Here is a 15,200-nt window from a genome sequence, read left to right as displayed (position 1 = left end):
TCAGTTGCTTTACAAGCATCAGTGGTCTCAGTTTAATGTAGCTGCTCTATGTAAAGGATGTGTCATTGGTTCATTTTAACACACATTTCAGAAAAGTCGCTCTCCATGATGTCAATAGAGCAATGGCCTTTGTGCCCTGGCATGTGGCCTTGTGCCCTAATTGCGACACCAAAGGCCAAATGGCCCCTAAAATGATGAAATTCCCACCCTGGGCCTGACCAGACAAATCCTGAGATTGTGAGGGCCTCCCACCTGCCTGTCAGCTGCAAGAGTAGGACATCCACATCCAGCTTTGCTCCAGGCCCACTCTTTAAGTGCACTCCAGTTTTACTCCCAAGTTGTAGCGTTCCAGTGAGAGTGACTGAAACTTACCCAAGAAAACATCAGTTACCCGAAAAGGCCACTTGAAGTGCTGTTTCTATGGTTTATAGGGTAGATCCCAGGCATGGCATGCATTCTTAAAAATCCTTAATGATTTAATGACTTTTAAAGCAAGACTGAACTGTTGTAGTTAGGCTTGCCGCGGTATTCGGTGTTACCAGTGTTACCCGGTGGTGAGACATACACCGATTACATAACGTGCCCAGTGCCCACCGGTAACACCTTTTGTTTTTATGGAGGAGTAATTGAAAGGAAAACTGCAGTTTCAGCGTGCGCCGGGGTAAATTACAAGCGCTCCCTCTGGGCTGCAGTGTGGCTCCACTGTTCTGGTTAGACCAGCAACTAACGTTAGTTAACGCTATACATCTTATGAACACAAATTATGCCCTCCTCATACACATGTAGGTAAGACCCTTGGCTAAGCCTGCATGCGTGTTCATACTGTTGTCACTGCGGGCCATCTCTGGAAATGTGCCTTTTTTTCCACAGCGAAAAGTCGATGCTAACTTAGCATCAATGCTAGCGGGAGGGAGGGAGGACTTACCAGCATTCAGTCAGTGCCTGCTTACTGCTGCTTGCTGGTATTGTTAATCCCATGTCAGAAAAAGTCCCCAGGTGTGTCGCTAACGTTAGTTTCTTTTGAGAAAGATTGTCTCCACGGGGGTCTGAAAAGTTGTCTCGAGTCAGATGCAGCCATGAGTTGTGATGCAGCCAGTGTTGTATGACTGTGAGAGTCCACGCTAACGTTAGTACGTTACACAGCAGCAGCGTCTTGTCTCTATGAACCCACAGAATGGACGGTTAAAGCATAGACTCTTGCTTACTTTAAAACTTTTATTATCAACATACGTATAACGTAACATTTGCTCTAGTCTAGCTGCTAAGGATACCCGACTGGTGTCTCACCGTTATTGTTCCCGGGAACAACATGCACTAGTAGAAACTAACAAGCGTATTGTTTACATTTATTTTTACGGTGTCACCGGTAACACCGGTGTTGTCACATGTTTATTTCCCCGGTGGGAAAATGTCCACAACGTGGCATCCCTAGTTGTAATGAGCTTGGAATGGTTTTAATTTCCATGGGCGTAATTGATATCCCGCTCAGGAGGTTATCATGACCCCAAGAAAGCTATGAAATAGACTTGGTATAGCTGTATGCTGTTGTATGAAATAGACTTGGTATAGCTCTATGCTGTTGTATGAAATAGACTTGGTATAGCTGTATGCTGTTGTATGAAATAGACTTGGTATAGCTCTATGCTGTTGTATGAAATAGACTTGGTATAGCTCTATGCTGTTGTATGAAATAGACTTGGTATAGCTGTATGCTGTTGTATGAAATAGACTTGGTATAGCTGTATGCTGTTGTATGAAATAGACTTGGTATAGCTCTATGCTGTTGTATGAAATAGACTTGGTATAGCTCTATGCTGTTGTATGAAATAGACTTGGTATAGCTCTATGCTGTTGTATGAAATAGACTTGGTATAGCTCTATGCTGTTGTATGAAATAGACTTGGTATAGCTCTATGCTGTTGTATGAAATAGACTTGGTATAGCTCTATGCTGTTGTATGAAATAGACTTGGTATAGCTGTATGCTGTTGTATGAAATAGACTTGGTATAGCTGTATGCTGTTGTATGAAATAGACTTGGTATAGCTGTATGCTGTTGTATGAAATAGACTTGGTATAGCTGTATGCTGTTGTATGAAATAGACTTGGTATAGCTGTATGCTGTTGTATGAAATAGACTTGGTATAGCTGTATGCTGTTGTATGAAATAGACTTGGTATAGCTGTGTGCTGTTGTATGAAATAGACTTGGTATAGCTGTATGCTGTTGTATGAAATAGACTTGGTATAGCTGTATGCTGTTGTATGAAATAGACTTGGTATAGCTGTATGCTGTTGTATGAAATAGACTTGGTATAGCTCTATGCTGTTGTATGAAATAGACTTGGTATAGCTGTATGCTGTTGTATGAAATAGACTTGGTATAGCTGTGTGCTGTTGTATGAAATAGACTTGGTATAGCTGTATGCTGTTGTATGAAATAGACTTGGTATAGCTGTATGCTGTTGTATGAAATAGACTTGGTATAACTGTATGCTGTTGTATGAAATAGACTTGGTATAGCTCTATGCTGTTGTATGAAATAGACTTGGTATAGCTGTATGCTGTTGTATGAAATAGACTTGGTATAGCTGTATGCTGTTGTATGAAATAGACTTGGTATAGCTGTATGCTGTTGTATGAAATAGACTTGGTATAGCTCTATGCTGTTGTATGAAATAGACTTGGTATAGCTGTATGCTGTTGTATGAAATAGACTTGGTATAGCTGTATGCTGTTGTATGAAATAGACTTGGTATAGCTGTATGCGGTTGTATGAAATAGACTTGGTATAGCTGTATGCTGTTGTATGAAATAGACTTGGTATAGCTGTATGCTGTTGTATGAAATAGACTTGGTATAGCTGTATGCTGTTGTATGAAATAGACTTGGTATAGCTGTATGCTGTTGTATGAAATAGACTTGGTATAGCTGTATGCTGTTGTATGAAATAGACTTGGTATAGCTCTATGCTGTTGTATGAAATAGACTTGGTATAGCTGTATGCTGTTGTATGAAATAGACTTGGTATAGCTGTATGCTGTTGTATGAAATAGACTTGGTATAGCTGTATGCTGTTGTATGAAATAGACTTGGTATAGCTGTATGCTGTTGTATGAAATAGACTTGGTATAGCTATATGCTGTTGTATGAAATAGACTTGGTATAGCTGTGTGCTGTTGTATGAAATAGACTTGGTATAGCTGTATGCTGTTGTATGAAATAGACTTGGTATAGCTGTATGCTGTTGTATGAAATAGACTTGGTATAGCTGTATGCTGTTGTATGAAATAGACTTGGTGTAGCTGTATGCTGTTGTATGAAATAGACTTGGTATAGCTGTATGCTGTTGTATGAAATAGACTTGGTATAGCTGTATGCTGTTGTATGAAATAGACTTGGTATAGCTGTATGCTGTTGTATGAAATAGACTTGGTATAGCTGTATGCTGTTGTATGAAATAGACTAGCTGTATGCTGTTGTATGAAATAGACTTGATATAACTGTATGCTGTTGTATGAAATAGACTAGCTGTATGCTGTTGCATGAAATAGACTAGCTGTATGCTGTTGTATGAAATAGACTAGCTGTATGCTGTTGTATGAAATAGACTAGCTGTATGCTGTTGCATGAAATAGACTAGCTGTATGCTGTTGTATGAAATAGACTAGCTGTATGCTGTTGTATGAAATAGACTAGCTGTATGCTGTTGTATGAAATAGACTTGATATAACTGTATGCTGTTGTATGAAATAGACTAGCTGTATGCTGTTGCATGAAATAGACTAGCTGTATGCTGTTGCATGAAATAGACTAGCTGTATGCTGTTGTATGAAATAGACTAGCTGTATGCTGTTGTGAGCTCAGGAAGAAACACATAGAAGCTGCCTACAGGCTGCAGCATAGCGCTGCTGTTCAACGAAAGCCGCACATCTTCAAAGAGTCAACTTTTGAGAATTCAGAACCGCTGGCTTTGTTTCCTATTCCCATGCATAGTTTAAAAATATACAATGGAGTTTGATTACACTTCATGAACCCCATTGCCAATGTAACTTTCTCAGCACATAAAGGGCAATGTAAAGCTTAAAATAAAGACGATTTAAAAAAAGAACAAGGGGAAAAAAAGGAAAATGCCAACATCATAGTTGGGTTTTCATGCCACTCCAATAAGGCTACCCTTGGCAGGATCTGCCACAGCCAGTTGGAGAGGAATGCTCTCTGAGGGAAGCAGTTCAGCCCACTTGGCCCAAGACGGAGGAGGAGACAGAGCGATGGAGAGGAGAGGGGACGCTGGCACTAAACGATGAACCTAATCACCTTTAATTAGCCGGATGGAGCAGACTGCCAGTCGCATGGTGAATAATAGCAGAGGCAGTCCATCACAGACCCCTGGACAGCAAACCAGGTGTCTGGGAGGTCCCTCTGATTTCTCCACCCCCCTTTTCTGGTTCTCATTCACTCCTGGAGGTACCACAACCGTCACCCCACCCCCAGCATATCCATCATCCCTTGCTCTGCATACTGTACTATAGACCTTATTCGCTAACCCCAGACAGCGCCATATTGTTGACATACCGTCCTGCAGCTGACAACTATAGTAACGGCCTTATTGTCGTTTCTGTTCCATTACAAAATAGCGATAGTGATGACAGCAATAAAAACCCCAGAGTTGTTGTTTGTATGATGCCGTTACTGCCTGTAATAATAAACAAAAGAAAAAACGAGGTGAACAGACTTTGCTGTGAGGAGCTGTCAGAAAGTTTCACCTGTCTCTCCTAACTATCGTATCCACACATCTCCTGTGCTGCTGACGTATCCTCCGTCTTGCTCCCTTCACGTCTGAGGACGGTAGAGATAGAAACAAACCACGGGGACTTTATTGCTGTCATTACTACAGCCGCGTGTAACGCAGGTCACCATCCCAACACAATGGAACAATACAGGTAACGCTAACGGCGGCTAGCTTCCTATAAACTCTGCTCTTACATAGGCTGTCACTTAAAGCGGCCGCGCTATGTCAACAACATGGCGGCAGTGGGCGTGCCCGTACGTGAGTGACGTCAATCGAATAATTAAGCAATATAGCATGAAAGCCAGTGTGTTGTGGAAAATATATCCCGCTGATCAAGGCTTTGAGCTAGAGTCCCCAAGTCAAGGCTGAAGTATTTTAGCTATACTCCAAGTCAAGTCTCACGTCTTTGGTCACAACAAGTCCAAGTCAAGTCTCAAGTCTCTTATGGATGAGCGTTCTATCATCTGCTTCTGCTGCATGCCATCCAGTCTGCTTAGAACATTGCATAGCTCAAACTAAGGGATTCAAAGCAGGTTCAGGTTTCTTTGCAGCATGTAGCTTTTTCATCATCTGATTCCGTTTTTTGTTGCGAGGCATCTCACAACAATACAAGTAGGAATCAGTATATTCACAAACAAAAGTAGTAGTTACTTGCCTGTTGCCTCACTGTTGTAGCGTGGATGAGGTACTGGTGGAGTTGATGTTAGATGGAGAGGGAGGCTGAGCGATTAATAGCCACCTGGGGAGTTTGTATCTCTTCGGTCCTACGCTGCAGGTCTGTGGGGTCACACAACTGATATACCAGCAGGAGCTGCTTTTTCCTCTTATGGACAGACTGGATGCTTGCTGGTGGTGTTTTATGGGACTGGATGCTTGCGTGTAAAAAGACACACTGCTTCCACTTATATAGGGTGAGCCAGGAAGGATTTATGACATCACTGATGACATCACAATTGCTCGAGTGACATCACTGATGGCATCACAATTGCTCGAGATGATGTCATCAGTGGGACGGACAGACAAACAGACAAACAGAGCCCTAGCTCCCTTAGATAGATAGATGTGCTCATTTTTGATGTTTTTTTTACAGACACTTTTAGAGACACTGTGAGGGAATAAATTCATTACCGTAACACATTTTTAATTGGAAATATGGAAATAACTTTTTTTTTCAATGGCAAGCACTTCAATATGCTCAAGGGTAATGGGTATCACCCAAAATGTGTATGATTAACAAATACAAAGTTGTAGCTAACATTGTGAGAAATGACATGTTGTATTACGACTACATACTTACATGAGAAAATAAAAATCTGTTCTACTTAGAGACTCAACAACCATTTCTGTGGATTCCTTGCCCCCAAAAATGTGGAAATAGACACTAAATTTGTAATTCTAGGTATAGTTGGAGTCAAGATATGGCCAACATTTTAATAATGGCAGCCATTTTGAAAAAATTAAATTTTAACATATTTCCACTATTGGGATTTTCTGGGATTTTTAATATAGTGTTTCGGGCATCAATATAAACATAAAAATGTGAAAATAAATTCTGTTGCAATTAGTTTAAGGTCAAACCTTATTTTCCCTAGACTTTATAAGAGATGAAAAACCATAGTGAGAAATATACAAGTTCTGCCCTGCCAAACGGCACCATGGCAGTCAGTTGGTGCGTTTGTAATTTGGGATTACATGTCCAGCTGAGTTTTCAACACTGTCAGAGGAGAATGAGGTCAAATTCCGCCGTCTGGCAGGCTGGCTGAGATGCACAGCAACCTGCGCAAACAGGCCGTCCAGGAGGAAGGTCCTGTGCGTAGAGGGGGTTGCTTTTGTTTTGGTTGCTTGAGCTGTGTGCAAGTCACAGTATAATCGGAGAGAGGGTACTTTAGGTCCTTGTCTGCAGGTCTGCGTGCGTGTGTCCGAGTGTGTTCCTTTAAATCAGCTGGGGGGGTTTGTCTCCTGTGGAGTGTTTTGGCCAACTTCATCCTGCTTTGACACCATGGGATGAGGTCAAAAGCCAATGGAGCGACATGAGTGATGGCTTATTTTGCACTCTGGCCAAACTGCCTTAGTGCTGGCCGACTCTGATCAGCCTAAATAAGCCATTTTTGCTGATATTATAAGAGTCTGTGAGATAATAAAGAATCCAGTGTTCAACTGTTGGCTCAATTCTAAAATAAGCATTTTACAGCTCAATTCCCAATAACTACTGGAGATATCATAAATGCTGCTGGATACTGTTAGGAGATGGGAATGTAGTAAAAGATAGACGACTATAGTTGTGTTTAGTGTGTTGAGCTGATGTGGAGGAGGATGACTCTGGGAAGCTGTCATTTACTGATCATTATGGAGGTGTCATCATGAGTCATCCACCCCAAAAGCCCCCCCCCCCCAAAGCCCCTCCCCCCCCCCACAGCCCCTCCCCCCCCGCTGCCTCTCTCCCTAGATTTCCAACAATCACATCTGCAATTTAGCAATGATCTGACTGAAGCAGCCAGTGAGGTTTGATCTGAGGTAAGATAACCAACAGAAAGTATTATGTGACAGACTGAAGCAGTCAGTGAGGTTTGAGCTGAGGTAAGATAACCAACAGAAAGTATTGTATTATGTGACAGACTGAAGCAGCCAGTGAGGTTTGAGCTGAGGTAAGATAACCAACAGAAAGTATTATGTGACAGACTGAAGCAGCCAGTGAGGTTTGAGCTGAGGTAAGATAACCAACAGAAAGTATTATGTGACAGATTGGTTCAAAGTAGATTTAGGAAAAAGAGAGGATTTAATCATATAAATTGGTAAAAACACATTTACAGAATTCACTCACAATAGTGCATCATTTAAAGGGGAGCTAAGCCCCAAGAATTCTGGCAGACCTGCTGCTTACTATACCTGCCAGCGATGAATTAAAAAAAATCACACCCAGGTACTGAAGTAAGCGGTGCAGCCATACAGGACTGACATCACTTCCATCACAAATTGTGACATATCGTGCATTCCTTTATAACTGGGAACTGGTAATCTTACGACTTCAAAGGTCATGAGCTGTGACGGTGACGTCACCAGAGCTGGTATTTCCCATTACAAACTCGTAGGAGCCTCAGCAGCCCCGACCTCAAAAATCCAAGATGGTTGCGCCGCGCAACAACAGTAGTTATAATCGTAGTAATGTTGTTTAGCACTTCTGTTTTGTTTGTGTCTCACTAAATCAGCTGTACACACAGCACTGCCTAACTTATATCTGCATGGACATGTTGCTGCAGTGTTTTTATGCTCAAAATGCCGTGAAATGCAATGTTGTCAATTGTTATTGCTAACAATGGCTAGCCAGGCTAGCGACTGGATCTGACCAATGAACAGTGAACCTCCCAGCTCAAGTTTTCTGCAAATGGAACGCTAACAAAACGGATGTGACCTCATTTAGCCTCCACATCCCAGTTATTTTGCGATAAAGGAACGCACGATAAGATAAAGTCACAGTTGTTCGAGTGACATCACTGTTGAGCAATGTCTGTCACGTGACTGTTCAGCTCTATAGAGCACTTGGGTTCGTCAGGGGAAAAGTCGTCAAAGTTGGGTTCGTCAAAGTGATTCACGTTTGTGAAGGTTATCATGCTGACACAAAGGCAGCAGTTTCAAAAACTTTTGTTAATCACAGACCTTATTTGATGCATTTAAGTGAAATCCCCATTCTAAAACCCCATAGCCTTTTCCCCCGACGAACCAACATGGTGGCGATTTCTGGTTAAGCCTACAAAAATACGTCATCACTGCGGCACTCTATAGTGATGTCATCAGTGATGTCATCAGTGATCAGCAATTGTCATTGTGATGTCACCAATGATCTCACTCGAGTGACATCATTGGTGACATCATCAGTGGGAAGCAGGGAAGGGATGCTGATGATGTCACTGATGATGACTTTTTTCCCGCCATACCAGAGTGAGTGTAAGAGGAGCCAGACTCTCTCCTGCTCTGGTGCAGCGCGAAACGGAGATAGTCTGGCAAGTGAGACTACGTTAGCCCAGATTTGTCATCTACTATGGTGAATGATGTGTGAGGACTAACAGCATTAGACTAACAAAGTCCTGATCTCTGTCTCTTTGTTGTTGTAGGAGGAGTGCTTCCTTAACCTAGAGGCTCCCATCGGCAGGGTCTGTGGCTATGACACCCCGTTCCCTCACATCTTTGAACCCTTCTACATCCCGGACAAGTGGAAGTGCTTTGATGCGATCAAGAGGATGATCAACTACTGAACCCCTGTCAAGTATGAAAGATTTAGCAGCTACCCTTTGAAGTATAGATATATCTATACTATCTATTCTATACTATAATTGCAATAGCGTCTGTCTGTCTGTCCTTCGCGTATCTCGAGAACCGTTGGTCGGATCGACTTCAAACTCGGGGAGTGCGCTGATGGTGCCATGGCGGAGTGCAGAGCCCTGTTTCCGTGCGATTCGGATGCGAAACACGTTTGATATTTGAATATTTGTCTTCAGTTCTGCTCCTTCAGCCCTAAGCCCCAGCTTTAAGTAGGGTCGTTGACAGTAGTGAGAAAAGTAAACGTAGCGTTGTTGACAGTGAATGGCCCCCATTCACTGTCAAGAGTGACAGTGAATTGGCGGCCCGGTGGTTGGGAACCACTGCTCTAGGGCAGTGATACTCAACTTGCGGCCCACGATAGGGTGCAGAGTGGCCCCCAGACAATTTCCTAATTCACAATGAAAACTAAGGTTAAATAAAATTTGACTGAGCTCCAGCTAAATTGTCAAATATGGCTGTCTGCTCGCCACCCAGGCACTTAGAGTATATGTATTAACTATGCAAAAAAATGTGAGACTAAACTCCGGCTGACACCCCAAAATCATACAATCTGCTACAGAAGAATTAATATTAAAGTTTATTGACTGGCCCCTTGCCTCCTGTCATTTTGCAAAAGTGGCCCCCAGGCAAAGCAAGTTGAGTATCCGTGCTCTAGGGCCACGCCACTTCCGGCAACCCCCATCCTGTGTAAGTAGGGTTCCCAGAGTAAAACCTGGCTATTTCCACAACTGCTTATGGATGAGCATCATCTGCTGCATGCCATCAAGAACCGTTGGTCGGATCGAGTGCAGTGCCCTGTTTTCGTGCAATTGGGCATAGCGCCACCTACTGGCAACATAAAAAATGCTGTTTATCTCAAGAACCGATCGACTTCCACTTTGGGGAGTGCGCTTAGGGGGACTCAAGGGAGTGCAGGCAGCTGAATTCCGTGTAATTTGGCATAGCGCCACCTACTGGCAACACAAAAAGCGGTTTATCTCGATAGACATTCATCTGATCGATTTCAAACTTGGTAAGTGTGCTGCTGGGAACCTGACATAGAGCAGTGCAGAATTTTGTGCAATTCGGCACAGCACCACCTACTGGCAACACAAAACGTGGTTTATCTTGAGAACCATTCATCCGATTGACTTCAAACTTGGGGAGTGTGCTCCTGGCAACTCAAAGTAGTGCAGCGCTGAATTTCCTGCAATTTGACATAGTGCCACCTACTGGCAACACAAAAAGCAGTTTATCTCGAGAAACATTTGTCCGATTGTGACTTCAAAATTGGGGAGTGCGCTGCTCGAACCCCGATGGAGTGCGGTGCCGCATTTCATGCAATTTGGACTTATTCCAGGACTGTCTGTATGTCTGTCCTTCGCGTATCTCGAGAACCATTTGTCGGATCGACTTCAAACTTGCGCTTAGGGGGACCTGACAGAGTGCAGTGTGTGTGCGGGGGGGAAGCGCCCACCGGGTGGTGCATGGGGGAACGGGCACTGCACTAGTATATTTTAAGTGGAGTTATGTCAGGCTCTAGTATTTGCCATGTTTGGTTTGCATTTTGTTTTTGTTCATGCTGTTCAACAGCCACTCCACATTCTGTATTGTTTATTCCAGTAATGGTCACTAGTAACAAAAAAAAAGGACTATCATAGGGCAGGGTAGCCTGGGTAAACCCAGCCCCCACGTGACCTGCTCTCAGACCTGCTCTCAGTCACTAGGCTCTACACAGACACCTGATACATCACATGTGCATGATTTATGACAAGCAGTACAACAGAGATGGCCTGGCTCGTTATGAATATAGCCACGTTATAAACAACAAACTAACCATTTCGAGTAACACTGTTTCCATACGGATCACCAGCGTTAGTTTGTTGTTTTTTAGTTTGTTGTTTATAACGTGGCTATATTCATAACGTTTTATATCTCGGATGCGTTATTTCGAATCCCACATAGGTTACGCCAAACCCCACATAGGTTACGCCTCGAATACCCACATAAGTTACGCTAAAACGAGTATCGGCACGGTGGCTCAGTGGGGGGAACGGTGGCTCAGTGGTAGAGCTGTCGCCTCACAGTCAGAAGGTCCTGAGTTCGATTCTCGCCTGGGACACTGTGGGCGCTGTGGTTGTGCTCCCCCCCATATCCTCAGTGCCTACTGCCCAGGTGGGGTATCTCGTCGTAAGGGCCTTTCTCCCTGTGTGGAGTTTGCATGTTCTCCCCGTGCTCCCCCAGGGGGTTCCTCCGTATATAACCCCCCACTAAAAACATGCAGAAGATCAGATCGTCATCGTCATCCGACCAGTGACGACAACATCCGAAGTTGGTCCCCGGGCGCTGTACGAGAAAGCGAACACTGCTCCTGGCCTGCCCCCCGGAGGAAAGGACATGCCTGGATGGGTTAAATGCAGAGGACACTTTTCACCGGCCACCGTCAGCATGAGTGTGTTGTGGCCGCATGCATGTGTTGTGGTGTTCGTGTGACAATAAAAGACGGGGCTTGTCCCGTTACGAGAGTTTTTTTTTTTTTATCAAACAAAAACATTTTTATTCGGTTCCATTCAAAAAAGTACAATTTGAGTATGAACAGTACAACAGTACAGTATGGAAACAATATGAAGTTCTGTTGGCTGCCATTAACCTCACAAATCAATCATTGCAGCCGGACTGGTCATTTGGTTCAGCATCAAAATGGGCTGAGAGATGGAGTAGGCTAAATAAACAATACACATGAGAATTACAGTTAACGTTACAGCATTTAATAACGTTAATTTTCGTGTACCCGATGCCAGGATATTTTGTCACTTTGTTTTCATCAAGTTCTCTGGACTTATATACACAAGCTCACAGCGTCCTAACAGGTTAACGTTATAATCTCAGGAGAGATTGAGTAGGCTAAATAAACCATACACATGAGAATTACCGTTAACGTTACAGCATTTAATAACGTTAATTTTCGTGTAGCCGATGCCAGCATATTTCGCCACTTTTTCTTCATCAAGGCCTCTGGACTTGCATACACAAGCTTGCAGCGTCCATGTATGAAGTCCTCATCTTTATCATTCACCCCACCGATCTGCAACGCCTTGATTCCCAGATTAGAAGCCTCGCGTATCTGGTCCTCCATTAGCGCATTTAACGGCGAGACAACAATAACAATTGGGTTCTTCGTGGGAAAAATCGTCTTCATCACCAACGGAGCCAGTTGATAGATCAAACTTTTCCCAAACCCAGTCGGGAGAACGGCGAACACATCTTTCCCCCCGAGAAACGCCACTAGTGCACGCTCTTGTTCTGGTTTAATTGCAGTGACTGAGTCTATTTCTGCTATAACTGAACTGATAGCTGTTCTCACTTGATTTTCCTCAACGTAGCTGTTCATAGCCATAGCTAGTAGCTAGCTCGGGAGCTATGCTTTGGAAAGGCCAAATGCTAATGGCTAGCAGTGCTAATGCCGCTGCAGCTGTTATACGTCATTGACAAAGATTGGCCGATCACGGCAGGACTGATGTTGGCAGTCACGCCGTCACTCATTGGCTGCGATTCTCGAGGGTCTGCGCCTCGTCCCAGAAACCGGTTTGAATGGCTCGTCCGCCAGACCCTAGTGACTGAGAGCAGGTCTGAGAGCAGGTCACGTGGGGGCTGGGTTTACCCAGGCTAAGGCCAGGGGTCCCCAATTACTTTTCACCAAGGGCCACATTTTGCTTGAGGGCTGGGGGCCGAACGATAGATTTGGTGCATTTGAAGCCAGATTTAGAGGAATAACGCATTTTAAATTAACAGTTTGATGTCATTATTCAGTCTTAACCACCAATATTTGATCCTTTTCTCACTCCTATGTCACCACCTGCTCTCCCTGCAGGGCTTGAAATTAACTTTTTTGGCCACCTGCCAATATGGCTGCTAGATTTTAAAGTTACCAGCCAATTAGAATTTCCACTAGCCAAATTCCATATTCCAGACTGAAATGTTATAACAGAAGTGGAGTATTGGCCAGAATGACATGAACATTTGGACACTTATTCCAATTCCAGCGCAGGGCACACAGGGGGCGCTCAGCCCGCTATTTGGGGAACCCTGTCATAGGGCAAACAGCCACCATTTGAAAGTAAATTATATTTTCTTAAAAGCATTGACCCCCAGGAAGGGGGGGGGGGGGGGTAGCATTAGTGCTACTGTATCTTCCATAACATTCCTGATTTATTCTTATCCAGAGACAATAGCTTTGTAAAAATCCCATGTCTTTTTCCTTGCCTTGAAATGAACAGCACGATGAGCCTGGCATGCATTTTAGATGTCATAGATATGCCCCATTTAGTTTTGAAACCTCGTGCTGCTATATTAGAGGTTAAACTTGTCTTTTATTGGTAATAGAAGTGAGTGTAATATCCTGTGAGATGGGACATGGTGTCAATCCAATAAGCTGTATTTTAATTTTAATCCTTTTTTAATTGCTAATGTCATTTTGAGTACTAACCATTAAAACGTCAGCCTCGGGGAAGGAGCTATTGAAGAGATGATTCCAACTATAGTTAACTCTCATCCCTCCCTGCCCAGTAAACATCACCTCTCTCCTCCTCCTTTCTCCTCCATCCAGCACTTCTTTTCTTCTCATCTGCCATTCGCTGTGGACGGCCAAGTTACGCATCTTGTCTCACTGATCCTTTCTCCTGTTCCAGGGCCAACTTCTGATGGACCTGAACTCTGTGCTCTCCCCCTTCCCTCTTCCTCAATGGAGAGCAACCAGGAAAAGACACTATCAACCATCCAATCAGCAAGCAGTATCCATATGGGCTCCATGTCCCTCTGCACTTGCCAGCTAATAGACTGTTACCTCTGGATTAGGGAACCTTATTCTGTTTCAAGGGGAAAAATTACAACCATGATGACCACATTATCTTTTCTTTATGTTGAAAAACTCGGGCATCCGCCATCCGGGTAGTGTAGTGGTAGATTCCCTGCCTACCAACATGAGGGTCGCAGGTTCGCGCCCCCGTGTTACCTCCGACTTAGTCGGGCATCCATACAGGCACAATTGGCTGTGTCTGCGGGTGGGAAGCCGGATTAGGGGTATGTGTCCTGGTCGCTGCACAAGCGCCTCCTCTGGTCGGTCAGGGCGCCTGTTCGGGGCGGAAACGAACTGGTGGGAATAGTGTGATCCTCCCACGTGCTTCGTCCTGCCAGTGAAGCTCCCCGCTGTCAGGTGAAAAGAAGCAGCTGGCAACTGTGCATGTGTCGGAGGATGCATGGTGCTAGTCTACGGCTCTCCCCAGATCGGCAGAGGGTGGAGCAGCGACCAGGGCAGCAGGGGGAAATTGGCCAAGTACAAATGGGGGGGAAATCAGAAAAGAAAAACTCCTTTGTCAATATGACACAGATCATTTAATTTCCACAGACATTAAAGCTGGATACGTATTTGTATGGAAAACTGTGTCTTGTCTGCCTCACTTTGCTGTTACTCTTGATTGTTGTCTTTCTTGTCTTTATTTGGTTTGACATGGACTAAACTTTATTGTTCTAATATACTGTAATGGACCTGTGGTTTTTAAGCAAAATAAAGTAATCTACATTGGTGCAATACGTTTGGGTTGTGATTTGCTTTGCTTTGAATTCATTGTTGGATTTTCACTGTTCACATAGACCGTTTGGTTAGTCATTAACTTGTTCAATTCAATAGTGCCATATAGACGTGTATTATACACCTTAATCAGGGGCGTCATATAAGCCAAAATTCTGAGAGGGCAGTATAAGGCGGAATGCTATTTGGTGTAGAAAAAAATAATGCTTCTGTCTGATCTGGTCCAATAGTGAGAACCTCACTCACCTTATTCATAAAACCATTATATATATATATATATGTATGTATATATATATATATATATATATAGATGTTATATTCATAATGTATAATATATATGTATAATGTAATAACCTATGTTTTTGTAGAATGACCCAAAATCGTTTTCTCAGTTACAGTGGTAAGCAAAACATGTCAGTGAAGTTGACCTTTGAACTTTTCGGTATAAAATATCATCACTTAATCATTTTATCCAATTGGACATTTGTGTGAAATGTCATATGAGTCGTATGACGTATGAGTTCTTG

At 43.4% G+C, this 15,200-nt stretch overlaps 1 protein-coding gene across 2 annotated transcripts in view; it reads left to right on the top strand.

Annotated features, from left to right (window-relative positions):
* bckdhb (branched chain keto acid dehydrogenase E1 subunit beta) overlaps positions 1-14,675 on the top strand; it is a 216,970-nt gene extending 202,295 nt beyond the window's left edge. Inside the window, exons 10-11 of one of the 2 annotated variants that reach the window (XM_083633578.1) lie at positions 8,900-9,051; positions 13,775-14,675. In XM_083633578.1, coding sequence (XP_083489704.1) covers positions 8,900-9,040 — 141 coding nt within the window. In that variant the 3' untranslated portion in view covers positions 9,041-9,051; positions 13,775-14,675. Of the gene's footprint in view, positions 1-8,899; positions 9,052-13,692 lie in introns of both variants that reach the window. The other variant, XM_083633579.1, reaches the window with a different exon arrangement.
* Positions 14,676-15,200: the final 525 nt, after the last annotated feature.

This window comes from Poromitra crassiceps, assembly GCF_964638095.1.
Source record: "Poromitra crassiceps genome assembly, chromosome: 1".
Lineage (NCBI taxonomy): Eukaryota > Metazoa > Chordata > Actinopteri > Beryciformes > Melamphaidae > Poromitra > Poromitra crassiceps.
Note: the sequence above shows the minus strand (reverse complement) of the source record. Positions and strands in the feature narration are given on the sequence as shown.